At 36.4% G+C, this 27,243-nt stretch overlaps 4 protein-coding genes across 5 annotated transcripts; 2 read left to right on the forward strand and 2 right to left on the reverse strand.

Moving 5' to 3' along the window:
• The first annotated feature begins 1,074 nt into the window (after positions 1 to 1,074).
• LOC110805335 (rhomboid-like protein 19) lies at positions 1,075 to 13,831 on the forward strand. Of its 2 annotated transcripts, none has more exons than XM_056828154.1 (9): positions 1,075 to 1,253; positions 1,354 to 1,496; positions 1,731 to 1,855; positions 5,733 to 5,793; positions 5,912 to 6,078; positions 11,031 to 11,145; positions 11,265 to 11,467; positions 11,564 to 11,701; positions 13,523 to 13,831. In XM_056828154.1, the coding sequence occupies exons 2-9, from the start codon at positions 1,473 to 1,475 to the stop codon at positions 13,623 to 13,625; spliced, it is 936 nt and encodes a 311-aa protein (XP_056684132.1). In that variant the 5' UTR covers positions 1,075 to 1,253; positions 1,354 to 1,472; the 3' UTR covers positions 13,626 to 13,831. The 2 variants fall into 2 exon arrangements, with proteins under 2 accessions (XP_056684132.1, XP_056684131.1); XM_056828153.1 differs by having other exon boundaries at positions 1,368 to 1,496.
• A 96-nt stretch (positions 13,832 to 13,927) lies between these two features.
• LOC130460702 (probable pectin methyltransferase QUA2) lies at positions 13,928 to 20,434 on the forward strand. Its single transcript, XM_056828155.1, has 3 exons — positions 13,928 to 14,055; positions 19,616 to 19,751; positions 19,870 to 20,434. Exons 1-3 carry the CDS (start codon positions 13,982 to 13,984, stop codon positions 20,029 to 20,031), a joined length of 372 nt encoding a protein of 123 aa, XP_056684133.1. The 5' UTR covers positions 13,928 to 13,981; the 3' UTR covers positions 20,032 to 20,434.
• LOC130460701 (high mobility group B protein 9-like) lies at positions 14,428 to 16,209 on the reverse strand. Its single transcript, XM_056828152.1, has 6 exons — positions 16,075 to 16,209; positions 15,838 to 15,916; positions 15,577 to 15,745; positions 15,164 to 15,229; positions 14,672 to 15,069; positions 14,428 to 14,571 (listed from the first exon to the last, which is right to left on the reverse strand). The coding sequence occupies exons 1-6, from the start codon at positions 16,206 to 16,208 to the stop codon at positions 14,464 to 14,466; spliced, it is 954 nt and encodes a 317-aa protein (XP_056684130.1). The 5' UTR covers position 16,209; the 3' UTR covers positions 14,428 to 14,463.
• Positions 17,171 to 18,148, reverse strand: LOC110780100 (non-specific lipid-transfer protein 1-like). Its single transcript, XM_021984531.2, has 2 exons — positions 17,703 to 18,148; positions 17,171 to 17,607 (listed from the first exon to the last, which is right to left on the reverse strand). Exons 1-2 carry the CDS (start codon positions 18,068 to 18,070, stop codon positions 17,595 to 17,597), a joined length of 381 nt encoding a protein of 126 aa, XP_021840223.1. The 5' UTR covers positions 18,071 to 18,148; the 3' UTR covers positions 17,171 to 17,594.
• Positions 20,435 to 27,243: the final 6,809 nt, after the last annotated feature.

The following is a 27,243-nucleotide window of genomic DNA, read 5'->3' on the forward strand; positions in this document are numbered from 1 at the left end:
GGCTTGTATTTCTTCTCCTTCCCCCTCTTTTTTTTTATTTTTTTTATTTTTCATTTTATATATATATAATATTTCTCCTATTGGATTCATAACTTCTCATTTTAGAAACACATTCTTGAGAGAGAAAGAGGAGAGCTTTTAGTTTCTCCCAACAAAAGAGAGATTTTATGAGAGAGAAAGTTCAGAACAAATTTTCTCCTCCTTCTTTCTCTGAAATGTGATTTTAATTGAATTACGTTTACAAAAAACTAGTTTATTAAGCGAAATACTATTTCAATTTCGCTATTTTTTGAATTTTTTTTATTCATTCAAAGAGGTTTATGCTGTTGATGAAGGTGCATCGGGTGATTAAGGTAAATTTTCTCGTTCTTAATTCTATGTTCTTTTTAAATTTTAATGTTCTTTTCTTATAACTTTCTATTTCTGTGGCATCAAAACAGTGTGTTCTTTTTTAGAATCAGCAATTGTTCTTTTTACATATTTATAGTGTTGTTTTGAGATATCTTTTGATAAATAAAATAACGGAATTAGAACATAAATTGGTTGAAAAAGAACATTTTCAGAACTTAAAAGACAAGAAAAAATATAGATCTGGTTTTAAAGTTCATCAAAGGTTCGTCGTTTTATTTTTTAATTAGAACATAAATTGGTTGGAAAAGAACATTTCCAGAACTTAAAAGAACAAGAAAAATTATAAATCTGGTTTTAAAGTTCATCAAAGGTTCGTCGTTTTATTTTTTAATTAGAACATACTGTAAATTGGTTGGAAAAGAACATTTCCAGAACTTAAAAGAACAAGAAAAAATATAACTGCTTTTTATATTTGTACCTTTTGTCTGATTTGTCAATATTAGTGTTCTTTTTGTTAGTGTTCTTTTTGTTAATGTTCTTTTTGTTAATGTTATTCTGTTAATGTTCTTTTTTTTTGCGGTTTTTATTTTTGTTGAATTTTATTGTTATTTATGTGCGTTTTGGGACAGGTGCACCAAGAGCACCATGCACACCCCTGCACAATCTGAGCGTTTGAACTTTTACCATACTTAAAATTACCTTTGAATTTTAATCGGCCTTCCCAAGTTCCAACGACAACAAAATTCCTGAATTGAATTTCACTTCCTCCAGAAGTCACGCTCTTTCTCTCCACTCTGCATCCTACAGAAAGACTCGCCACCATCACTCTCATTCCCTTCTCTTCTGCAATTCAGAATCAAATTTCTTCGACTAATTGAACAGCGGAATAGCAACATTTTCAGGTTCGTTCAATCCCTAATCTCATATTCAATCATTCAGATCTGGCATGAAATTACTCACTTTAATCCTTCAAGTTCACATTACGCAAAAATGATTTCTCAGTTTCAAAATTTCAGAATTGCAATTCAAAGGCGAAGGAATTCGCAAACGAACAATTGACGAAGATCATTGGAAATTGAATCATTTGGGTTAATTATCGTCGTCAATCGAAGTCTTAGGACATGAGTACTCCGGCATTTTCTGGAGTATGATCTCTTTTTCTCTCTCTTTCATATCACTTCAGTTTTGATATTTTTAAGGTTATCTAGATCTGTGTATGTTAATTTTTGTATGATAAATGATTTTCTTTGATATTTGAAGTTCCAATTTGCTATTGATGACATTAAGTTCAAGTGTAAATTGTAGATTGTAAAGTTGCATTAGCTATCTTCTAAACTGGTGTTGTTGGTTTGTCCTCGTCTAATTGGCGATGTCGGTAGGGTGGGGGATTGTTTACAGGGTTTACACAGCTGTGTAAAGGGCTTGCAGTGGTGCTTGTCGGTGGCCACATTGTAGTTCAGCTTTTACCTCTGGCCGTCACTTATCTCGCTCTTATTCCTGCAAGGTACACTACATTGTGCTTGATTTGATGGGTTGTTTTTGTTGCTTTTTAGTACGGAGTACTTCGTATATCTTTTTGAGCGTTTGTGTGTGTTTTTTATATTAGTGGAACTGATAAATTTATTTTGTCTACTAAGCATATGTGATGTAGAAAGCAACATGCCAACATCCAGGGCGATGTTTTCACTTGTCATGAATGGGTGTATAGATTATTCAAAGCATTACAAGTTTTATATGTATATATGGCACTTGCAGCATTCCCTTTAAAACAGTACCTTATATCCTGCTTAAATAACTAGAAGATTTATTGTAGAGTGAAAGGGATGTGGATTAGAACTGAAGGAATTAAGTCCTAGGAGCTCGTTTTAACAACATAACTTTCTTTTATGGGTAGTAAGTACTAAAAGCTAAGCAAGAATGTGATTTTGTGGTGTTAACATCCTTCAACTTGATTGGTGACAATGACGATCTCCTACGACGATTCATGTTAGCCGACCCCAAATCATTTTGGGACTAAGGCTTTGTTGTTGTTGTAACATCCTTCAACTTGACACAACTTGAGAGTTGAGACCATAATCTCCATTAATACAAGGAAGACTTACCCCACTCAAAGCATCTATCATAAGTATGATAACATTTCCGGAAGGAGTAATCAGAAGAAATTATATATATGATCCACATAGCATTCATCTTTTCAGCTCTTTCTGGTCATTAGGGAGTCTAGACAATCATGGACCCCTTGAGAACTGATCATTGAGGAAATATGTATGATGTGTTGAGTTTCATTGCTGCATGTGTTGGAAATGGAAAACAAGGTTTGGAGTTAAATGTGGTTGTTCTCACCAAAGTTCAAAGATTAAAGTTGAAGTTCACAAAAATTTTGAATGTTGATGATGGAAGTATGGAAGAGGAATAAGGAAGTGAAGGTATAGATTCAATTTGTGTAAGTACGAATCAAACAGAAATTGGAGACTAACTGCTATTATCTAACACTAAGCAAGTGATTGTTGAACCAAAATAGTAATCAGGGTTCATTATTCAACCCCAAAGATTAATATTTTCACCGAGGAGAGGGGTTTATAGATTATTATTTATATAAAGTAAATCCTTGCCATCCGGCATAGGGTTTCAACTCGTAGTTATGGGAAAACTTGTTTCATTACATTTACTTGAAATCACTTTTTGTATTGTAAATTGGGAGTGGGGCATTTGGACTTGGTGGTTTGAATTTACCTTAAATCTAAATGCAATGGATATGATTAATACTAGAATTAAGATATTTTAGTTCTTATTGAAACTGAATTTGGACTAAGGAAAAATCCATCCAAAATATATTTGCCAGCCTACTTGTTTTCTACAAGCATTATAAGCTTGTTTGAGGCATTTTTTTCAACGAAGAGTCTTAGTGCATCCAGCAATTTGGGAGAGATGAGCGAAAGAGTGACTAAAAGGAAGTGAGGACTAAGCCATTTTTCGCTCTGAAGAAGGGGATAATACTTGTAGTTTTAGTAATGCAAGTGATATTTGGGTTTTGGCTATCTAGTTTCACGCTATAAAGTGCTTATAGGCTAGCAAGTAAGGAGAATTTTAATTTTATTGCATCCAGCGCCTTAGATTTCCAAATTTTAACAGAAGTAGAATTTTTTTTGAAATGTTGAATGTGAGTTTAAATTAAATTAGAAAAGACCTATTCAAACCACGAATTTGGTGTGGACTTAGTCCAAAAATCCAAAAACTTATATTCCTTTATTCTATCAATATCTCATGCTGCTTTTATTATTCTTTACTAAGGACTGGTGTATTTATACAGTTAATTCACTTTATACATATTTTTATTATCGCTTATAATATTATTTTTCTGTAATATATATATATATATATATATATATATATATATATATATATATATATATATATATATATATATATATATATATATATATATATATATATATATATATATATATACACACGCACACATTTTCCTCTTATCTTACTTTCATTAATTCCACTTTCTCCCTCTTGTTTATTTTTTAACTTCCTGCTCCTTTCTGGTTTGGTTTGTTTGGTGACAATGACGATCTCCTACGACGATTCATGTTAGCCGACCTCAAAACATTTTGGGACTAAGGCTTTGTTGTTGTTGTTGTTGTAATTCACTTTATACATAAGTTCAAACTTGTCTTATTGTCACTAAAATATTCCCTCGATTTTCTTGAATTCTACTCACTTTTTGTTCTAATCAGTTTTTTTGAGTTCTACTGACGTTTACTTTATTTCCTTGTGACAACCTTTTATTCATATCCTATCGTCACCTACCCCACCTTATGGAACCTATTTTATTTAATAAAACCCTTACTCTCTATCTCTCTCCTCCTAAAAGTAATAATTCCCACATATGTTGTCCGTCTTTTGATTTCTCCTTGGTCTTGTTGGTTTAGTAACTGAACTCAGGAAAACAGAGGGAGTAAATTTTATAACCTTTTTTAACAAGTTAAGGTTCTAAAAGTAGAGTCTCAAGTATCAACTTTCAAGTATAATATATATAAAAAATGTGTTCTTGATATCTTCAATTATAGTGATGTGAAAATTTCCTGTTCTTCAATACTCAGTTTTATGTTCTTGCGCACATGTACAGGCTGACCATGATTTTCTCCCTATGACTCACAATTATTATACAAAAAAGCATAAGTCTCCAACTGAGTACATTTGGACAACTCCTCCTTTTCTAGTTAGTAGTGGCTGGTATATAGGGAAAGTAAGTTTTCTCAAGATGCACAACATAGGTATAAATTCAATTCGCACTGAATATGTATGGTCAAGAGGCTTTGTACAATTCTTCTAAATAAAGAGGCTTTTTATAATATCATGAAACAAAAATGAGTATAGGTGTGGATGATATTGGCAAGAATCCACACCAAAATCCACATGCATGACTGATCTGAACTGGACAACGACCTGATGATGTTGAAATCTGGCCTGTGCCTTTCTGCCTTGTTCTTCTGGATGATTCCCAGGACCGCGTGGATTTTCATACCTGTCTGTGGTAACCTTTATTAGGTTGCATTGTTTTTGTGCTCCATTTGTTTTTCAATGCCATGATCTATTTTTTTAGTACATCTTGAGAGTGTATTCTTTTTACCCTGTATTGGGCTTCAAATGAGGGAAAAGAAGGTCATCGGGATATAGGAACCCTTCGGACCACCTCGAAAATACCTTTTGAGTACTTTAAGGCAAAACAACACTTCCATAAATGTTCCTAACTTTCAGAAAATAATTAAAATTTCACACTGAAGATAATTTGTTGGCGAACCTACAACATTATCAACAAGCAGCAGAAATCCCTCCTTAAATGCTAGAGCAGCTTAGGCAGCTTCAACCATTTTCTGAAATTGAGGGCAATGCTAAACAGGGATTTAGTTACCTTAAATCTAAAAGCCTCACTTGCATATTGGGATCACCTTCAACAGAAAATTATTGGGGGCCATGATAGTAAGCAACTATGCATATTTTGCATACACTGACGGAAGAGGTAAAATACACCAACACACTCTGATTGGGTTTTTAGTTAGAGCCAGGTCATTTAGATATTTTTAAAGATCTTCAAGTGTATGAATTTTAGGGGGTATCTCATTCAGTATCTCTGTAGCTGCTAGGGTGTTTGAACAGGATGTTTGATGTATAAATCTCACATTGAATTTTTTACGGAGGAAGGTATTTGACATTTTCTTAAAACCTAAGCGGCTGAGTGAGAAATACCCCTTCTTCCTCTAACTAACCCTTCTTTTCTCTTTGTCGTATGATATAAGATGTTGCTTGTGCTTGAACTTTATATATTCATATGTAAATGGATCTATAATCCTATAATGTTTGATTGGTAGGACAATTCCTTTTGCGTGGAATCTCCTAACAGCTGGTTACATTGAACAGACAACATATGGGGTAACTGAACAGTTCATTTCTATCTCAAACTTCCTTGATGCTGTTTTATCAGTGTTTTATATTATGGATGACTTCACTAATCTTGATATTTTTTTTTTTTTTTATTTGAAATCTCCAGGCGGCGATTAGTATATTTGCTCTACTTTTCATTGGAAAGCTGCTTGAACCCATTTGGGGTTCTAAGGAATTTGTGAAGTTCATCCTTGTTGTCAACTTTCTTACTTACGTCTGTGTCTTCATCACGGCAATTGCTTTTTACTATGCAACAAGGCTGGAAATTTACCTGTAAGTGCTGTAGAGTTGTCAAATTACTGGGGCAGTCTTGTCTTTGCGTTGTTCGGTATCGTTTTGCATATTGTGTAAGAGCATGTTTTACCTTTATTTTGATATGGTTTGGTACTTGGCAAAAAATATGTTTCCAATACCTCCTCCGTCTCATATCGACTTTCCTAAGTTGACGGTGCAGCGGGTGCACAGAGCCACACACATAAAGTAAATTGAAAAATGGAGGAGAAATAACAAAGTGCAATGTATAGTCAGAAAAATTAAATTGGGCATGTAGAAAGTTTACCCGGTACATGAGTTCTATATTTTTTCCTTGTACCGGAGATTGGGGATAGGACCAACTTAATTCATTGCTACAAATGCTCAAAGAAAATGCATATTACAAGAATGGAACAGATACATAATCAAAAGGGGGATTGGGACTCTTAGAAGGATATTGGTCCTAAATATTGGCTCTTTGTTTTATCTCTTGGTAGTAGTGACCGAAAGAGAATCCAAGTTGCATAGTATCATCCCTGCATCACAAACTATGTCGTGGACAGCCCAAGGAATCTTCTATTATCGTTTGTTGAGATGATGCCACAAATTATGACCTCAATGACCAAAAGTTTAAGACCAGAGAAATAACGCCTCCCCGAAATTCCAGAGAGAAGGATTCTGCTTGCAAAATGCCAACAATACTTCTTAGGGCTTCAAGATCGGCTAGGTCCTAAGTGGCCATAAATGACAGAGCCCTAGTTACCAATATTTAGCTTGAAATGGTATGGAAGGGGGAAGGGGGTATTCCGTCAAATATTAGGATTTCTTCGTTGAGCGAGAGAAGAGGCTGGAGAGTTAGCATAAATATGTTTGGATTGTTCAAATTTTACAACACGTGTTAAGGTTTTCGACAAAATCGCTTGAAAAAGAAGAGCAACTTAGTAGTGCTTAATTATCATTCACTTCACCTATAATCCACTTTTGGAGGTGGGAAGGAACCTAATTCATGTGAAAGGCAATGAGGGGTTCGGAGAAAGACCCTAAAAAAAAAACCTTATCCTCGATATCATTAGATGGATTGTGGATACTTATAAAAGTTGTAATATCCTTAACTGCATTTGAGGGAGAAGCACTTAGGCTAAGCTTACTAGTTACATTCCGTTGGTTCTATGAATTGATAAAATCATTTAATGTGGATCTTGAATAATCTTGCCTACCTAGAACGGTAGTTTTTGGCGGAGAACGATGAACCTAACTGTTATGATAAAAGAGAACATTAGAACCTTACCCCACTTTCACAAAGACCTTTGCTAAACAATGGTTTTAATTTCTTTAATATTTTCCACTACCAAAAGGAGTATATAATCATACGAGGATTCATACTAAGACCAAAACCCCTACCTCTTAGGAATTTTTGGTGATCGATTGGACCCAGGATTATTTGGATTTGAGATTATTCTCCGTAGCAGCTTCATTTGCATAGCTCTGTTACTTGTTTCATCCCCTTTAAAGCCCAGGATTATCTGGATTTCAGATTATTCTCCATAGCAGCTTTATTACATAGCTTTGTTACTTGTTTCCTTACTTTGAAAAAGCGCGAAGCGCACAGTCGGGCAAAAAGGCCCCGGAGGTTAAGCGCAAAGCGAAAGCGCACGATTTCTGTAGGCGAAGAGCACCCGGAAAGAAATAATAAAATTTCAAAAGTTCAGAAAAGATGGAGAAAATATGGAAAGAAAATATGAAAAAAAAAGAAATCGAAAAGATGAAAGAAAATTCAGAATCCGACTGGAGAAATCCGGCGAGAAGGCTAGAGAAATCCGGCTACGGCTACGGGAGAAAATTGCACTAGGGTTTTCAAAAACCCCCCAAATATTCGCTTTTTAAAAAAAAAAAATCACGTGATACTTTAGAAAAAAAATTAGAGTCACGTGGCTTTATTTTTTAAATAAAAAGAAGGGTCTTGCCCAGACTACAGGAAGCGCAAAAGCTCTAGGAAGCGTAGAAGCACAGAAACGCTAAGAAGTGCGCGCTTCCTGTATGTCGCTAGGCTTCGGCTGGCAGAAGCGTTTTTCTGTGAGCTTCCGAGCTTCCAAGGCTTTAAGCGCGCTTAAGCGCGCCTTTTAAAACTAAGCTTGTTTCATCCCCTTTAAAGCCCAGACCTCTGGGACATCCAGGCTTGTAGATTCTATCCAACCAATAAGGTTAGGATAATGATTTACAGGATCTTTGTTCTAAAAAGAAACGGTGGCTGGTTTCGTCTAAACTCTAAACTAGAGTTGATGGATGTGGACACTGAAACTTTGTGTATGAGTGTTTGGCCTAGTAGGTAAACTAGTTTAAGCAAAGATTGAGCTTCCTGCTCGAGGCAAGGAGTTTGTTTCCACTTGAGCATTCGTGTTAGTCACAACTTCTGCCAAGTGTTAGCATTATAAATGAGTTAGTTGGTGAGTCAATCTGACCATGTTAATGACTGTGCTAATATTCTAACTGGGTTGGTACTCTGAGTGAGTTAGTTCAGGACAATGTTAATGATCAAATTGTGTATTACATGCTCATATTGTTTGTCCCACAAACAGTCACTCACTTTTTAAACTCATAAATTGGTCTCTGCTTGTCATGGGGATTTACTCTTCCTCAACTTTGTTTTTGGTATCAGGGAATGGAAACTACCGTCTCATATGAAGTTTTGTACCACTCAAAAGCCCTCGATTTATGTACTTAAAACTCCAATAGAAAACTGTGTTATCTATTTACAGACAAAATTAACTTGTATGAAATTGGGGCCATCAAAGTAGCAAGAATTTTCTCTGTTGGGTAATTGTAAAACCTCATTAGGTTACTTTTAGTATTGCCATTTATCCTTTAAACATTTGAAATGTACGTTGTTGTAATTGTGTGCTTAAAGACTCCTGTATCTCTTACATGGGAAAGAGGGGAGGGTCTGGTCCCATTGCCATTAAGAAATTTCTCTTTCTAATTAGTAGTCCTTGGTTGGAATTTAGACCAATAATATGCTGTAAATGTTAAACGATGTAGATATAACTTGACCAGCATATTAAAGATGACTTGGATTAGATTTTCTAGTCTGTATCACATATTGACCTTTTGTAGATTGAGAGATTTAACAAGGATCGTGGTATTTTCATATAATGGACTTTTAGATGCCCAATTAGAATGACTATTGAAATGGTGGACTGGTATGCTTGATCTGTCGGGTTCCCTTCTGGGCCGTTTTGCTAGTATTATCATACATGTCATATTGATTTCTATCTTTTAATTTTGTGTGAGAACTGAATAGTATAGATCTAATGAATATCTTGGGTAGTACTCCCCAGAAAAAGGAAATAATGGGTTACTTAAAATCACAAAGAGCTGAAAGAAAATGGATGCACTGGTAAGGAAGGTGGAAATTTGGGATAATGGTTTAAATTAAGCCGAGGTAGGCCAAATATGACTTGGATGGAGGGAGCTAAAAATGACATGAGGAAAATGGGTTTGCGAGAGCGTGCAGTAGCACTAGATAGAAACAAATGGTGGAAGAGGATCTTTGTGGATGATTAAAGGGAGATAGTTTCTTGGTTCATGCAGCCGACCCTATCCATTTGTAAATAAGGCTTTGGTTTTTCTGTTGTACGAATCGTTGAAAGAAAAAGTTCTGAGCTTTTACTCAGAAAAATGTTGGATGTTGGTTCTTACTCTCTTGAAGGTCTTCTGTTGGAGCATGTAGGCTGGATATTCTGGCTTCTACACCTGAAATTACTTGGAAGGAATAAAGTTGTATGGCGTTCGGGATATGTTGACCCACATTCATCTTCATGGAGTTGGCTTCTTGCCCAAGCTATGCCATATGTGGTGTCTGTCACCCTGTCGATGGAAGTTCTGCACGGTATAGGGTGGGGCTGTTGTAGTGGTATTGATATCCAATTGCCACGATGTTCAGGGGAGGGTGATATCAACTGTCTGAATAAGAACTACTGCCTGCCACATTGTAATACTCCTGCAGACTAATGTGTTATCACCGTCCAATCACCTTATATACTTCTGAGTATCTTTTAGGAAACTTGTAGTTGAATTTCATGCAAACCCTCTTTTTCCATCCTGTCTGTCATGGATATTATATTTTTACAATGAGTTCCCCCATCATCAGTTCATCACTCTATACTCCCATTATCTTTTCGAACTTGCTTCATTCATCACTCATTCTCTGCGCCCTCGTGTATACATTTTGATGAAGACTCTGGAAGTTTTAGCTGGATTTACATTTTGTGTTTTCTTTATTATTGTTCTCCTTTCATCCCTCACTCACTTTTTGCCTGTGTTCTCTTCTTTCAGTTTTCTCTTTATTATCTCATCTCTATCGTCATTTGTCTTCTAGACCAACTCAAGCAGTTGTGGGCTACATCAACTTTTTTTTTCCTGTGGCACATGTTAGTATCTCGTATCCACTGGTCATTTCTTCCATTAATTTTGAAAGGGTAGCTCCTGCTACCTGGGTTCTAGGACGTAGCTGCTTTTGGAACAGTACTGATTGTGTTGTTAGTGGATATAATCAATTGTTGGTTATCAGTGAGTTTATCATTCAGATTCTTTAGGCTCTTAAGCTCTTATAGTGATATTAGCTTGCACTACTAACTAGGTTTGACTAGAATATTCTTTTTTATGGTAGTGTATGCACAGTTCAGCATGAGCATTGATCAGTTACTCCGTGACAATCAAAGACATGTCTTGAAGATCCTAGGAATTGTCGTTTTGCTTAATAGAAGCAGTTGACTTCACTGCAGGATGATGCAAAGTTCAATTATGTCCTTGCCCTAATTTCCTAAACATTACAGTGTTGTACAAAGTTTCAGTTTGTTGTTACTCCCCCCACTCTCCTTGTCTGTTTTGTTTTTTCTCTTGTTTCTGAGAAACAGATTTGTTATGCTGCTGAAGTGCTGAAACTGCTGATACTTAACTTTTCCATCTTTATGTAGCTATATGCCAATCTCTGGCTTCCATGGAGTGCTTTCAGGGTTTCTGGTTGGTATCAAGCAAATCATCCCCGATCAGGAGCTTTCTGTATTTGGAATTGCAAAAATTAAAGCTAAGGTAACACCGAGCATGTTTTACCCCCAACACCCCTTAAAAAAGTCAAGCTGAAGAATGCAAAAGAGATATTGAAATTTAAGTTCTGATTATTTCACGCCTTTTGTGTCATCAAAATGCAGTGGCTACCATCTATCATGATTCTTCTGTCCGTCACTGCAAGCTTTTTCTTGGCAGATTCGGCAGCATACCTTCCCATGATAATCTTTGGTACATATATGAGCTGGATCTACCTAAGATACTTGCAGAGAAGATCAGAAACTAACTTCAGGGGTGACCCAAGTGATGAGTTTGCATTTGCCACTTTCTTCCCAGAATTTTTAAGGTAACATCATGTTTGACCTATTCATCTCTTGGAAAGTAAGTATTTCCCTTAAATCATTTATTCAGTTGATCCTCTTCTGATGCTGTCAACATCCAGACCAGTGGTTAATCCTATTTCAACAATTTTCCATCGGATGTTCTGTGGAAGGTCTGATATTTCTAATGAGGGAAATGGTTATGATCTGGGAGGGATCCCACTTCCAGGCTCTGATTCGATTGAGGCTTCAAGACGAAGGTAATTTTTGCCTTCTCTTTCATGAGTAATTTTTCAAGTTATTAGCCTTGTGTTACTTGAACTGTGCTAAGACTTCTGTCTTAATCTTACCTATAATTTATAAAGCCCCGGCATTTAACTGAAATTTGTGTGCTAGTTGGATGGAATAGTGCTATATATAAGTGGAAGATCCAGCGTCATTAAGTTTTTATATATATGTGCCGTAGATCTTAAGAATCAGACTAAAGACAGTGTAAAAGGGAGTTAGGTTGCACAATTTTTAATTAATTTTCTTTCTTCCCGGACATAATTACTAAGTGTTCAGCAGAACTCAAGCTTTGTATACAAAAGGGGATAAAACCCCCACCATAGCTCCTTCTTTGGTCTGATTTATGTATCAAGATGGTTTTCCTTTTTGTCATCACAGCCCATGATTAGTTTTTGTGCATCAGCTTTTACCGCTTATATGCATATCTGATATCTTGCACACTAATGCCGATTACATAAATATTTACCATTTTGAATGGCCCAAGTTCTCACTCTCACTCTGACTCTGATTCACCTTCTTCCTTTCTATGCCCTCTCCCTATTCATCTCTTTCAGCCTCATTTGCTGCTGTTCCCACTTCCCAGATGTAGAGCCTTGCTGGCAGTTGTAGATCCTCTTTTTCCCCTATCCATTACCCCCTTCTTCTCCATTCTCCCTCATTAGTCTCTTCATCTCTCTGTTATTCGTTCTGCTCCCTCCCCACACAGAAATTATGTCCTTCCAAATAACCAAATCATACTACTGAGGGATTATCCATAATTAGTAGAACTCAATTTGAAATCCACTGTTGTTAGGCTCCAAGAGGTCTGTATGTATGTACCTTTACCCTTAAATGGTCTAATGATTATCTAATTTATCAATACATTTTATCGTCATGAAACTTACACGCCAATACTTTGACATAAGCCAAGGGTAGATCATGGAAGAAGTTATTTCAAGCCCTATACCTTGGTATATGGTGTTTATTAACTGTGGTATAGATCTGTTGATGAAATAATATAGATATGGGCAGTGTTTTAGGGTGTGACCTTAGCTCAATCAAATAAACAAACATAAGTGTGCCTGAAACTTGGTGACATTAATCAAATCTGTGTAATTCCTGAAATTACTTAATGTGAGGTGTCACAATGTGTTTAATAACTTAGTCAGGATGACCTGAGCCTAAAGTAAACCAACCTTAAATCTGAAATTACCTGCATAGCTAGTAATCATATAATTGAAAAACTTGAGTGAAGCTGAATTTATTGATAGACGTTTATTGGAACTGTTTAGTTATTACTTCTTTTATGTTGATGAACTTAATATTATACTGTGTACTATAAGGTGTTTTATTTTAGCTGAAACTACTCTGTACTATTCAGTAAACTGATGAGATTTATGTTTCAATTGAAGTAAGAGAGAGGTCGGTTAAGAATATCTTAGAAAAGACAGATGGAAGAACCCAAAATGATAACCTTAGTCTCAAATCAAAGCCAAAGACATAAATTTGCTTTTGCCCAAACCCCAGAATCAGCGGCTGCAACTTCATTAGTCAGGGATGAATTATAGAACTTCACATTATGCCATTCATGTGTTTTTTATTCTGTAATTATTTGTCAGCATGGTTGAATCAAGCATTCTACTGTTACTGATTCTCCCTGGATCTAAGATTTGTACCTTTTCCTTTCTGCAGTATGTGTTTTTTTTTTTTTGTCATTTTGTTGGTGGTTTCATTTGGTTGGTTTTTTCTTTCCATTTTGGAAGTAGAGTCAAAATCATGATAACTGCTTAAGTCCATTTGTCTTAATATTTCAGAGAAAGAGGTGCTCGGGCTCTCGAGGAAAGGTTAGCAACAGAAAGGTTGGTTGGTGCAACAACCGTAGATGGACAACATATAGATGCCTCTGAGGAAGTCTGAATCTTAACTCTGCTACAGCGCTTAACCTACTGTTGGTCTATTAAGCGGTGCGAGTCGCTCCATTTTCAAGAATTAGCTAAATGATTGTTGCATATATAAGGGAGGTGTATTCCTTAATTTTGTAGAAGTGAAAATTTGGTATTTGTTTGACCTTTGAACTCTTGATACAATACAATCTTTTAATAGTAATACTTGTTGATATCAAATTGTTGGGACACCTTCAATGTTGACAGAGGTAATACACTAATAGAAAGATTTTTAGGGAATCATAATTGAGGTTTTAACATTGCAGGCATGTAGCAAGCCTTTCATATCATCTTCTTCTTCTCCTAATCTGGACTGAGCCATCGACCACCATGTGGAATGATAATGCATCCTTGCTCAAGACATTAAACCACCTGCGATCGCAGTTCACAACACGAAACTTCCGGTAATACACTAATACTACTACTTGAGCAATACTCATGCTGCTACTAACCAGTAGTATGCCAAATGATTTGTTTCATTGGCAAATTGGCGATACTGAGGGCGGTTGTGCAGTCACAAAAGGTAACCACATCATGAATGTTGTCTTTACTCGGTTTAACAAGGAACACAGACTTGTCTATCTAGGTCTAAAAAAGTAAAAAGTATTCATCTTTTGTTGCATGCATTCTAGTTATCTAAACAAATTAAGAGGTAACCAAGTTGGTCTTGGCAAAGTGGTTATTTACTTTGTCTCTTAACCAAAAGGTTTGGGGGTTTGGGGTTTGAATTTCAACATCCGGGAATGAAAACAGACCCTTAGCCAGTCCTTTACCCTTAATCGGAGCATATGGGGCGAGAGGGTTAGTCACTGCTATCGGCGGTGGATCATGTTGCCTTTAACTGCTGGTAACTTGGCATTGTATTCCTGAAGTTCTGTTCTATATCTTTCCTTATCCCTCAACCCCATATCCTGATAAACCTGCAAACAATCAATGAAACAGTAAATCAATAGTATTTCTTCTGATCTTAATAAGATTTAACAAAAAAAAGTTGTATCAGTTACTCTAAATTATACTCACTATTCTGTCTTGAGAGGTGAGCTTGTTCCATAATTCTCCAATCATCTTAGTAAACTCCCTCTCTCGACTATTAGGATAAAGGGACTTAAGGAGTGCATGTTTCTCTGAAAAGAAGAAATTGTAGCCACTCCTGTTGGGTTTTGGGTGGCTGGGATCTCCACCCCATCGCTTCCTTTTACGCCTTCTCTTTCTTGATGCTTGACGAGGTTGTTTGGGGTTGTAAGGGACTATTGCTAACCTAAGATCATCAGTTGTAGAGGAGGGAATGCATTGCATATTTACAGGATGGTAAATTACTCCACTCAGAAGTTCATGTCCTAGTTTGACAGAGACTAAATAGCCGCACTCGAATTTCCCATGAATTGTTCCTACTGCTGGTATGCTCAAGGGAATAATATCTGGATTACAGAACGAGAGTTTTAATTTATAGCAGGGTAACAGCAAAATAATGGTGCTCCCTAGATTTAGAGTTTGACCTAAATGAATTATTACCTCCGAGTGAGTCTGAGTCTTCAACTCTTTCGTGTGCATATTTATCATTATCATTAGGGCATAGACCTGCCAAAGAAGGAGTGAAACTTAAAACCTCAACAAGTTATAATGATATCTTTTCATATAAACTCACACATGTGACTTTTTCTTGATTTTTACAATTGTTTTTTTTATTTTATTGTTATAAGGGAGCCTTTTAATTTTTTAAGGTATAGCAGAAGATACGCAATTTGAGTGATATAGATCGAAGAGATTTGATCCGAGTATCATCCAGTAGAATTAAGGGCGCCTTTTAATGCCTCGTAATAAATTATTGTGATGCTTTCGCTCTCGGCCTCTCACCGAAGAATTGTTGCGAGTCAAATACGAATTAAAATGTATAAAAAGAGGAGATGAATAAATAAACTTGGTACCTGTTGGAGGAGTTGTAATAATAGGGCCTTGTACGTTAAAGAAGTAAACTTGCTCATACTGGTATAGGAGGCTAAGGTAATGTTTTTTTAGCACAAAAGAAGCACTTGTAGTTGTGGCAGAAAACTTGAAGGTTGAGCTTATTTCCCTCAATTTCTTCTCTGAAATAACCTGTATTACTCACAAAAAAATTATGTTAAACATCAAAATAAAAATAATCTTGGGAAAAAGTAAATAAAATATCGCGAAATTGTATTATTAACCTTAATATAGCCACCTCTCTTTGTAACTTCCACATATAAAACATGCAAATCTAGCTCCTTTCTTCCAATTACTGGCACCCTTTTTGTATATAACACAAAACAAACATCATTGTGCACTATAAGTTTTCATAGTAGGTTAGAATGACGTAAATTAGATCCCACACTCGCGAGTATGGTGCTCCCGAAAGAACATAAGTAGAAATGAAGGGAAATAAGAAATTAAAAAAGATGGCCTACATAAATTTGCTGCCCAACATAGAATGAAAACTTTTAAGTGTTTCCAAGAAGAGCAGAGGTTGGTTGACAATTTCTTCATGTGTAGCAACTGGAGAAAGGTAGTTATATTTATCTTTTACCGACGCCGGAAACATTAGTTTTCTCTTGGAAAAGGTGCCGGAAATTTTAAAAGGGGATTTTGAGAAACAGGGGATTTTTCTTTTTAAATTTGAGTTAAAAAGTGGTGTAAATAAAATAGAGCTATGTGATTGGTTTTAAGATAAGATTGGTATTAAGACCTAGAGGAATTTTCTGACCCCAAAAATAATACTTATGGATTGATAAATAGCATATAGTTTTTTCATCGTATATATATATAAAAAATACAAGTCACATAATGTATTTATATATTTTTATATTAGTCCCTGAAAATTAAAATAGAGTATGGCTCCAAAAACTCATTTGCAGAAGAAAAAAAAGGCAGTCAAAAATACTATTGCGTTAATATCTCCAATTACAAGCTATTAAAGATTATAAGTAAATACTAAGTAGTTAATATTTTTAAAATACTACTGATTAGTAAGGATACAAACAATACCTTACATGTGCTTTTCTTACATAATTGGAAAATTTTAGAAGATTTTCTTTTCATTGTGAAATGTGAATGTGGCAAGATTCTAAAGGGAAAGAAAAAAAAAAGATTGGAGTAATGTTTTATAAAGTAGTATCCTTACAACTCCTACTCCTCATTGTGATTGTAACCTCTAGTTTGACAAGATGAAATTCAAATTTTGGTTATTATCGTGGCTAGTTCATGTCATTGCAAATCAACGATAAAATTAATATAATACCCCGTGGGTTCGCGGAAGAAGCTAGATTGATAGTCGATCTTGTTCAAACTTAGTTCGTGTTGTTTTAGGATATGAGATATCAAAAGGAAAAGCTATTGATACGCGCGCGGAGTAATTAAGTTGAGACAAATAGTATCCCTGTCGATTAGAGTATCTAAATAGGGAAATAATTTGAGCTACAACTGTTGGATCTAATTCTCTGATTAAGAAAGCTCCTCCCCTCAAACAAGGAACCCTTCAATCTTATTATTGTATGCACAAGATCCTTTATGGTTCAACTATAATATCGAAATATATATAAAGGATATACATAGACACCATATATAGCTGACTAGCTGAGTACATGTTACAACTTACAGCCGGTCTATACATATTACCAAATAATGTATTTTTTTCTTCCCGTGGTATGTGTCACAAATGCGTATTTCTCAACACATTAATTTGATTATACAATAGATTTAACTCGGATATACAAGTATATGATACTTTATACTTGGTGTAGTAATACAATATAACATAGATTACATTTTTATTTATGTATAACATTGCCAGTAGTTTCTTTCTAATAACAAATACGAAGTACATGGTTGTCCTCATCTTCATGATCGCCCCGTAATAAAGGGGGAAAATAAGCTGAACTCCATCCTTATTGTATAAATATAGTTTATTATTAAACCGTGTTTTGCTGCTTCAGTACTTGACCCTGCAAGTCATTAACACAATAATAAGATGGAGTAAAATAATAAATTTAAAATTAGAGTACGTGGTATAGTAAAAATATATAACATATATATAAACCTTGTGCAATCAATGTCGGGACTGAGGTTGATTTGGTAGTCAATACCGCAAGAAGCAGGGAGCTTATTAGCAAGGTCATAGTTGATGCCATATGACTTAGCCGCGGGTTTGAGACACACACAAGCTGCCTGGCGATCAGGTTGAGTCTTAGCCGAGTTAGCCAGTTTCTTAACTCCATCACAGCATGTAACTGGAATGGCTCCACCTTTCTTCAAGTAATTAAGGCATGGCATTAGCGTTGTTATCACCTGTGGACATGGCATCATTCTCCTGGCTACTGCCGCATCAGCTGCCATTATCATCATCATCATACTTATCAAGATTAGGCATGCTGTCTTAGTTACCATGGACAAGGACGACCTATCCATTATATATATGTTGAGTTGTTGTTACTTGTTAGATTGATTTGACGAATTTGTTTAATTAGTTTGTGTTAGACAAAGGGCTTGATGAATTTCTAAGGAGATACTCGAGGTATTTATAGAGGGACTTTGATTTTAATGTTGATCAAAGATTGGTAACTCAAACTGGAACACTCCAATTTTTATGGATTTCCAAACATTAAAGTGTATACATCACAAGTTCTAAGTTTTACATTGGTTACTTACATGTGGAGAAAGAGGAAGGTTGTGAGTTACTTTAGGGGCTTTGTTTAGTTTGGCGGAAAACGTTTTCACTTAAATGAAAAACAAAACCAAAAGAAAAGTCGTAGAGAAAATGCTGGAAAATGAAAGTGGATGGATGAGAGACAGAGTTGATGGGAAGAGAGAAGAGGGAAATAAGGAGGGAAAATGGTTTGCATCATTGGAAAAATGTTATAACAACGGAAAAAACAACGGAAAATGATTGAAAGAGGAAAGTTATTTTACATGAAAACCAAACACTCTTGTGATAAAAGTAATTCGAATATTAATCCTCCTCTTTAATCTAGTCTTCTTTTATTCGTTATGGCAAATATTATTGAAAATGAGTTAGGACAATATAAATTACAAATAAAAAAAGAAGAATTGTATTGTAGACCAGCTTCCTATTAAGATTAGTACACCGTTAACTCGTAAAGGAATGGAAAACAAAAACATAGGTTTGTTTTGTGCAAGTATAAAAGACGGTTATAGTACGTCTTCTCAATTGGTCAGTCAGTGAGCGAACATGTGCGACCATATATTGAGCTCAAACGCACGTAATATAGTTTGATAGACAATTAGACATAAGCATGTTTAGATGTACAATATTGATTAAGATGCGTAACGCCCAATTACATCAACATTTCCTAAACTAGAGTGTGTACATCTTCTCAACTAAAATGCTCGTTGTAATTGAATCCCCGTTATCATACGTTCATAGTTTCATGCCCGTCAAGATCATAGCCTAACTACCCTCTCTATCTTGCCATGGACGTGCGGAACCAAAAACACAATGTTATTTGGGAATCCGAATATTTTATGCATTCGTGCCTACTTTTGTTATTTCGGTTGGTACAAATTCTTATTTATAAGTGGTGTACGATAATTGTAGGTAAAATAATTGTTGATCCGAAAATAGCTATAGACAAACAAAGATATTATTTGATTGTAGATCTCATAAGAATAACGTTCCGCCGTGGTATGGAGGTCACTGCCTTAGAAGCGAATTTCGCCATCTTACCAGTGCAAGCTTAGAGTGATGAACGCTCCCCAAGGTTAACAAAACTCCTTCGAATTCTACACCCCGAACTCAAAGGTTTGAATTGCTCAAGAACTGCTCAGATCTCGAATAGAGATATTATGATTTGTATTTTTGGGTTTTATGTCTCTCCACTAATGCATACAGACATGAGATTTAGAAAACTGAGCAGTAAATGAAAAGCTTGGTACTAAAATGTTAGTGTCCTGAAGGTTTGAACTAACACATAATGGAGTGGGGTTCATATGTAGGTGTGAAGCATTCCCAACATACCCTCGAACTTACGACATGGTGCATGCTGATGGTCTCCTCACTCTAGAAGGTTCCCAGCGCAGATGTAATACTTTCGATATTTTTGTTGAGATTGATCGAATTCTTCGGCCCGAGGTATCTAAAGTAGTTTTTTTTTTAAAATTATTTTTTATTATCTTTTTTCATTTCAAAAATGATTTTTGCTCACCATTTTGTAACAAGGCAGCTAACATAAGAGTATATATTGGCTCAGGGATGGGCAATTTTCCGAGACAAAGCAACCGTAATCGAGTCAATGAGACCGCTTGTAGCACGACTCAAATGGGAAGCTCGAGTTATCGAAATCGAGAGTAACAACGACGAGAAGCTCTTCGTCTGCCAAAAGCCTTTCTTCAAGAGGCACACAAGTCAATGAGAGAGATTCAAAAGTCAACAACTATGAAGCCTTTAAGGGTTAAGCTACTTGTGATTAAAACATTGATTCATTATACCACGACACAAAGTCAAATAGAGAGAGATTCAAGAAGTCAACAGGTTTTTGGAACAAGAAGAAGAGAAAAGTTCAGTATACAATATATTTTCATCATTAGTTTGAAGCCAAAGGCAACTTATAGGGCCCTTGTAATTACGCGATTTGAGGCATTAATTTCAAGTACAGGGTGAAAAAAATGCGTTCTGTACTCTTTTGTCTCGTTTTTTTTAAGTTATACGGACTAGCAGAATAAGGAAAAGAGCATCTGCCGCAGTATATATATATGATACTGCGGCAGTATATATTCATTGTAGAAAGCTTTATTTAAAAGGAATTCATTTAGTAATATGCAAGTCTTGTTACACAAAAGTTGGGAGTACTTGTTGAATGGTATATTTTGAAGAATTATCAAACCATATAGTCACTAGTAGAAAAAACCCTTATTGCAGCGGGCTTTTAGACCCCTGTTACAGCGTACAACGTACATTATTCGCTGCAAAAAGTGCTTTTTTACAGCGTACATATATTTGTACGCTGCAACAAGTGTGAAAAATTTGCCAAAATCATGACTTGTTGCAGCGTACAAATTGGTGTACGCTGCAAAAAACCCATCCTGTTGCAGCGAACATCTATTTGTACGCTGCAAAAGGTCATAATTTTTGCCAAATTTTACAGCCTTGTTGCAGCGTACATATACATATGTACGCTGCAACAAATCACTTTTGGCGGAAAAAATTTAATTTTATTTAGGGATAGCTAGAGTGCCTTGCACCAAATATAGAAACCTGTAACAACAATAATAATATCTCAAATTGTATAACAAATATAAAAACAATAACTGGTGTTCTGTATATATCATAAAACCAAAATACACGTACTACATTTAAATATATGTACGTCCCAGTTTCAACATACGCATACATTTTAATATAAAAGATTGTTCTATAACATCTAAACCAACTCGATCAAGCGCGCTCAGGCCAATAATAAGGCGCATTCCTCGGAGTATAGACCATTGCTCACGAACCACATCAATTTCCTCATTAGCATAAGGCACATTCCTCGGAGTATAGACCTTTACAAAAACAAAAATTTGTAGGGAGCATTAGATTAAATGCAAATGAAATGTCACATTTTAACATTCAAGTAACTAAGAAAGAAATATCCCTAAAACTCTTGTAAATAGGATAAAACACGATGTAAAATATAGAGTTATTAGGCCAAACTAAAATTTTAAAGACCTATCTTCAAATATTGAGAAGTTATCAGATCTTATCTGATGAATTTGTGAGCAGTAGCCAGGTCACATAGGAAATCTATTACAAGCAGGGTTGAGGGGAAGAAAGAGAGAGAAGAGGGGTATTAGCTCGTCGACTGAGTCCAGACTCTATTCTGAAATAACAGTGTTGTTTTCTCCCGTGCTCTTATTTGTTTCTATAGGTCATATTTAGGTTGTTCATGGGTGTTGTATATAACAGCAGTACACTTTGACTCCTGTTTAAAGGGTTTTACTAGCTTTAAACTGGTTTATCTCAGGATAATGGCCTGATAAATGAGACCAGCTTTGAGGAGAGCTAACATGACCCTAGGTTTTATTGGCTTTAAACTCATTTAGGCGTTGTCTATTAACTGGTTTTTTCCAGGAGAAGGCTGCTTTGTTAGCAGGTTAGAACTTAGAAATTACGCGGGAAACTGGACTAAAAATGTTTCAGGAAAGAAGACAAACCTCGTATAACTTCTTACTTCTTCCTTTAGATTCAATTGGGAATTGTCTCAGCATTACAAACAATCTGGAGTCGTTCATAGAAAACATGACAAGTAAATACAGATACGAAGTATACTGGTATACCAAATTTGCATTGTTGTTCGGTTATAGACGATCAAACTACTCAAACATTCAAAAACTGACCTTCGTCCGTAAAACAAGAAACTGATCGCAGCAACAAATGAGACAGCTGACAGAATATAAAGAAGTTTAGACAGTCTGAAAATAGTGGTCCCATAACAAAAAAAAATCATCATCAATAACAGAAACGAACCTGCAATAAAGATCCGTCCTACGGTTTCCAATGCTTCATTGTTATACAACCAGAGAAAAATCCAGATACAAACCTAAAGCATAAAATATAACTATCATGGGTTCAAACCCTTTGAAAATAAACTGGTAACAAATCACTAACATGAAAGATAAAGTAAACATGAGATGTAATAAACCTGTATGAAGTAAATTCCAGCGTTTAGCAATATGTAAACAAGCCTCGGCTTATCAGTTGGTAGATATCTAGCCTGAAAAAGTAGGCACTTGTTAGGCGGAAAAGGAGCTAAGATGAAATGAATGTTGTCATTTTCAAATGTAAGCAAGGCAACATCAGATTACACTCTACCTGATGATCGATCTCTGCCCAAAAGAGGACAAGGAGAGTATATGTGGAGAAAAACAGAAGTCCAGGAAGATCCAGTAACACCAATGTTAGAACCTGTCAGAAGCAGAATATCAATGCTATTTTAATTTTCAGAACTTGCTGCGGTTTGCATCTAAAGCATAAACCTTCAAATGAAACAATAACATAAACAACTAGTTACAATTTCCACCCTATTTCCCTAAATAATCATGGGAAACTAAGAGTTATCAATGGCAGTAAGTGTACAAAAGTACAAGGATACGAGTAACAGTCTTTTTCTGACATTACTATGCATACCTGCAATCCAGCATGATGGTGACAGTGATATATCAGACCACAGAGCGAAATACCGATAATAAAAAGTGATTGTTAGCTGGTTTTTTCCAGGAGAAGGCTGCTTTGTTAGCAGGTTAGTAAATTCTTGAAGGAATCAATGGACGTTAACACACTATGTAAACCAAACAATATCCACAGGCCTTGGTTCCCTGGCTGAGACACTATTTTTATCTTTAGCCAGCAAAAAGAGCTAAAACGCACAGAAAATCCACCAAAATCTCTAAAAATGTGGCTTATAGCACCCTGACAATCTGACATTATTCTAATAATATCAATCTCACCGAAACTCTGCTAAACCAAAACACTACCTTAATTCATCTTTCCTTCCTAATTTTTGTTGGAAGTTCTTATTAGTGACACACAAAGAAAAGAGCAAACCTCCGAAACAATCTCCGAAATAATCCACAAACGGACTTGGCCCAACAGGAAAATACAATTCATAACAAAAGCATTTACATCCAAATCATACATAAAAAAAACCAAAAAACAGACTTGATAAGTACACAACTCAAACAATATAAAATATTTGAGAAAAGGGAAGAAATCACAAGCAGCAGGAGGGGTGAGGCGGAAGAAAGGGAAGGAGAGAGATTAAGAGACGGGAATACCTCGCCGGAGAAGTCGACGCCGATCGCCAATGAGTTTGCGGTTCTCTAGAAAGACGATGCTAAAATGCAGGTTTCTTGGAAGCCCTAGCATCAAGAAAATTACCATAAGGTAAACCCAATAATTCCGACCCGCAACAAGCCCAAATACAGTGAAAATTTTCACAAAGATCAATTTACACTAAAAGAATAACATCACCAAGATATTATGAAATAAACCAAATTGCGACCAAGATATTATGAAATAAACCAATGAATTCATTAAATTAACATATGAATCAAACAATTTGAAAAATTAATTCACCAAATTAACAAACAAGAAGTGGTTTCAGGAATAAATACAGTCATAAAACAAACAAGAAGTTGTGACTAATCGTTAACAATAACTCAGACTGAAACTAAAAACAATGATCCATTTCGAAGTAAAAGGGCAAAAGGCTAGCAGCAACGATCGATTCGTTTACCCTGTTGATTTATACGATGAATATTAGATGATCAAGACCCACGAAATACTAGCAACATAACCCAGAAAGGCATTTTCCTAACAAATTAAACCCAAAACCATCATCATTCTTCAATCTATCATGTTATCAAATTCTCAAATCCAGCAAGATTTTAAAAAAACAAACTGCAAACAACTGATTGAAACAAATCTGTGAGTACAGGGAAATTACCAGCAAGCTAAGTGAATCCGGATGATGCGAATTTCCAAAACTGCTAAGTATTAAAGACAAATCAATCCACAAGAAAACAATTAAACCTATTAAGTTGCTTATATTACTTGCCTCTCCGTTTCGTCTCAACTCTCAAGTAATCTCGGCTTGCTCCGTCGACCACCACTGTGGGCTGTCGTCAGTCACTCAAGCCGCTGCTGTGGAGTGGTTCTGAGTGGTGCTCTGCCACCGATACGAAAAGCCCTAACTTCCATTTAATCTTGTGACCAACAACATTTAATCTTGTTGAAGCATGTGCTTTCCTAGCATGATTTAAATTCTTCAATTCTTCTAATACTTCTATAACATAATCATAGACAACAACATAAGAACATACATGAGAGATTGCCAATTGATTTAGTGACCTTCATTGGGTCAATTTGATACATTTTCGCAAATCACAGGGGCATTTGATGAAGGAAATAATGCCCTTGGTCCAAGTATGCATTCTATGTTAAGTCTAATAAATGCGGTTCAGTATTAATTAACAAGTTAATAATTCAGTGAGATCAAGTGAGCTAAATGCCTAGCTAGAGGCCGCTTCAGTTCAAGTGGAATTAATGATATTAATCCACAACTTACTCTTGACTGAACCCGTAGGGTCTCACAAATAGTACGTAAACGGATCAAGTATTTAATGGCATTAAATACTCCATCTATGGATATTCGGAATCGACGGATCTTGGTTTCAGTGGGAGCTGAGATCGTCACAGGCAAGAAATGAATACTCCGGAAACGATGATATTGCCGGAAACGGAAATATGGATCGTATCGGAAATATAAATATTATCCAAGTCGTAGATGTTGCCGGAAACGGAAACATGGTACGTATCGGAAAATATTATCGGAAATGGAAATATTGCCGGAATCGGAAATATTGCCGGAAACGGAAATATTAAATATTTGTTCGAAACGGAAATTAATTCCGGAATCGGAAATATTAAATGTTGTTCGTATCGGAAATGAATTCCGGAATCGGGAATTTAATCGGAAGCGTATCGTACGAATTAGCATCGGACGAGGCCCGCTAGACGAAGGCCCAGCACGAAGCCAGGCCATCGCCCAGCGAGCCGCACGCAACGCACGCCTCGACCAGGCCCAGCGCAAGGCCAGGCCCAGCCAAGGGCGCGCGCGCGCACGCAGCACCGCACATGGGATGTGCGCTTGTCGTGGGCCGCAAGGCCTGCGCGGGTGCACGGCTTGTGCGATGCGTATGCCGGAAATCCTAATTCTATTGGGATTCGTGCGAAGATTAAAATCCTAATCTTATTAGAATTGCTTTGTTATTTAGAGTCCTAATAAAGTTCTAATTAACAAATCCACATCCTAGTAGGATTACAATTCCTTTTCCATACCTCTATAAATAAGGGCCTAGGGTCATTATTTATGCACGTGTTTTCAAGTATTCAAAGCTAGGATTTTTAAGCAGAAAAATCAGCCATAACTCTTGCCCATTTAGCCGAAAATAAGTAGTACCTTAAGGGCGATTCTAGTTGGTCAATCTTAAGGCGGATCCGGACGTGCTGTGGACTATCTACGGAGGGACGACACTTGGAGTCCTAAAGACTTGTTCTTGTTCGGTTCGGGCGCAGCTAGGGAAGGCACGCAACAAAGAGTATGCATCTAAATTATGCTATATGATTATGTGTAAATAATATGTATTCCTGGCTTAATGGTTTTTTCCGCATGATTTATGAATTGTCATATGTATCATAACCTAACAGTGGTATCACGAGCCTCTTATTATTTTCATAATCTAAATTGCATGAACATGGTTAAATATTACAAATTTGCAAGAATTAAAAGGGGTGATTAATTTTCGTAATTGTTAATTAATTGCAAATTGCGTTTATTTAATTATACGTACGCAGTTTTTCGGCAGTTTCTTCGTTACTCATCCAAATCGAGTGATTTTTGTGTCAATTACGCATGTAAAAGGCATTCTAAAATTTTGACAAAAATAATATTTTTCTGCCGAACCCAGAATTCTCAAATTCGAAGCCTAACTATGACTTTTCGAAGGTTTTAGTTTTTCGAATGCAAAATTTCGTAAATTTAAGATGTTAAATTAAATATTTGCGATTCTTGTTGATAAATCTTGAATTTTTGATTGACCTACTGTATATGTTTAACAAGTTTGAATGCCTAGCCTTGTTAATTATGCAATCTAAGTTGTAATTATGATTAATTAGTTGAAAATTAGAATAATTTAGAATTAATTTGATTTTCATAATTAATTATAATTTAATTAGAAACCTATGATTAATAACCACCATAAAAATTGTAAATATATGATAAATTTTAAATTTTTATGACCTAGGCTTGAATCCATGATAACCGGAAATCAATTGAATAATAAATTTTCGATTTTTCGCCCTAAAATTATGAAATTAATATAAATTTATTAATTTGTCATTAATTTTAAATATAAATTTTAAATTTTTATGCGATTCGTTCATATAACTTGCACGCACAAAGCAATGGACGCTTCGTGTTACCCTTAAGGGGTGTTGTATAGTGCGGGCATGCGACGACGAGCAAGGGAGCTCGATCGTCGCCCGTGCGGCACGAATGCAATGAGCAAGGGCATGGTGCACGAGCACAAGGCAGCAGCCCTGCCTTGTGTCGTGGGCCACGAGCTATGGACGAATGGGCATGGGCGAAGGCAAGGCACGGCAGTCGCGTGTGGGCAGCAAGCGAGCTGCGCCACAACGCGCACTGCCTCGCGCAAGCGCGCGCAGCCTCGCGCGCAGCCTCGCGCAAGCTCGCGTGCCACGAGCGCTGCGCCCAGCGTCGATCGCGCGCAGCGAGCAATTGCTCGCGCACAGCGAGCGATGGCTCGCGCACAGCGAGCGATGGCTCGCGCACAGCGAGCGATGGCTCGCGTGCATCGAGCGCTGGCGCGCGCGCAGCGAGCACCAACTTGTGCGACGGCTTGTGATGGGTAGATGCAGCAGCTATGCGACGAGCGCATGGGCTGCGCGCACATGGCCAGCGATGGCTGTGTGCGTGTGGCCCATGGGCGTGCGATGCGTATGGTGTTTGCATTACGATTAGATCGTTTTGAATGTTTAATTTGAAATTTTCAGTTTACGTAAT

This window comes from Spinacia oleracea, chromosome 5 (assembly GCF_020520425.1).
Source record: "Spinacia oleracea cultivar Varoflay chromosome 5, BTI_SOV_V1, whole genome shotgun sequence".
Taxonomy (NCBI): domain Eukaryota; kingdom Viridiplantae; phylum Streptophyta; class Magnoliopsida; order Caryophyllales; family Amaranthaceae; genus Spinacia; species Spinacia oleracea.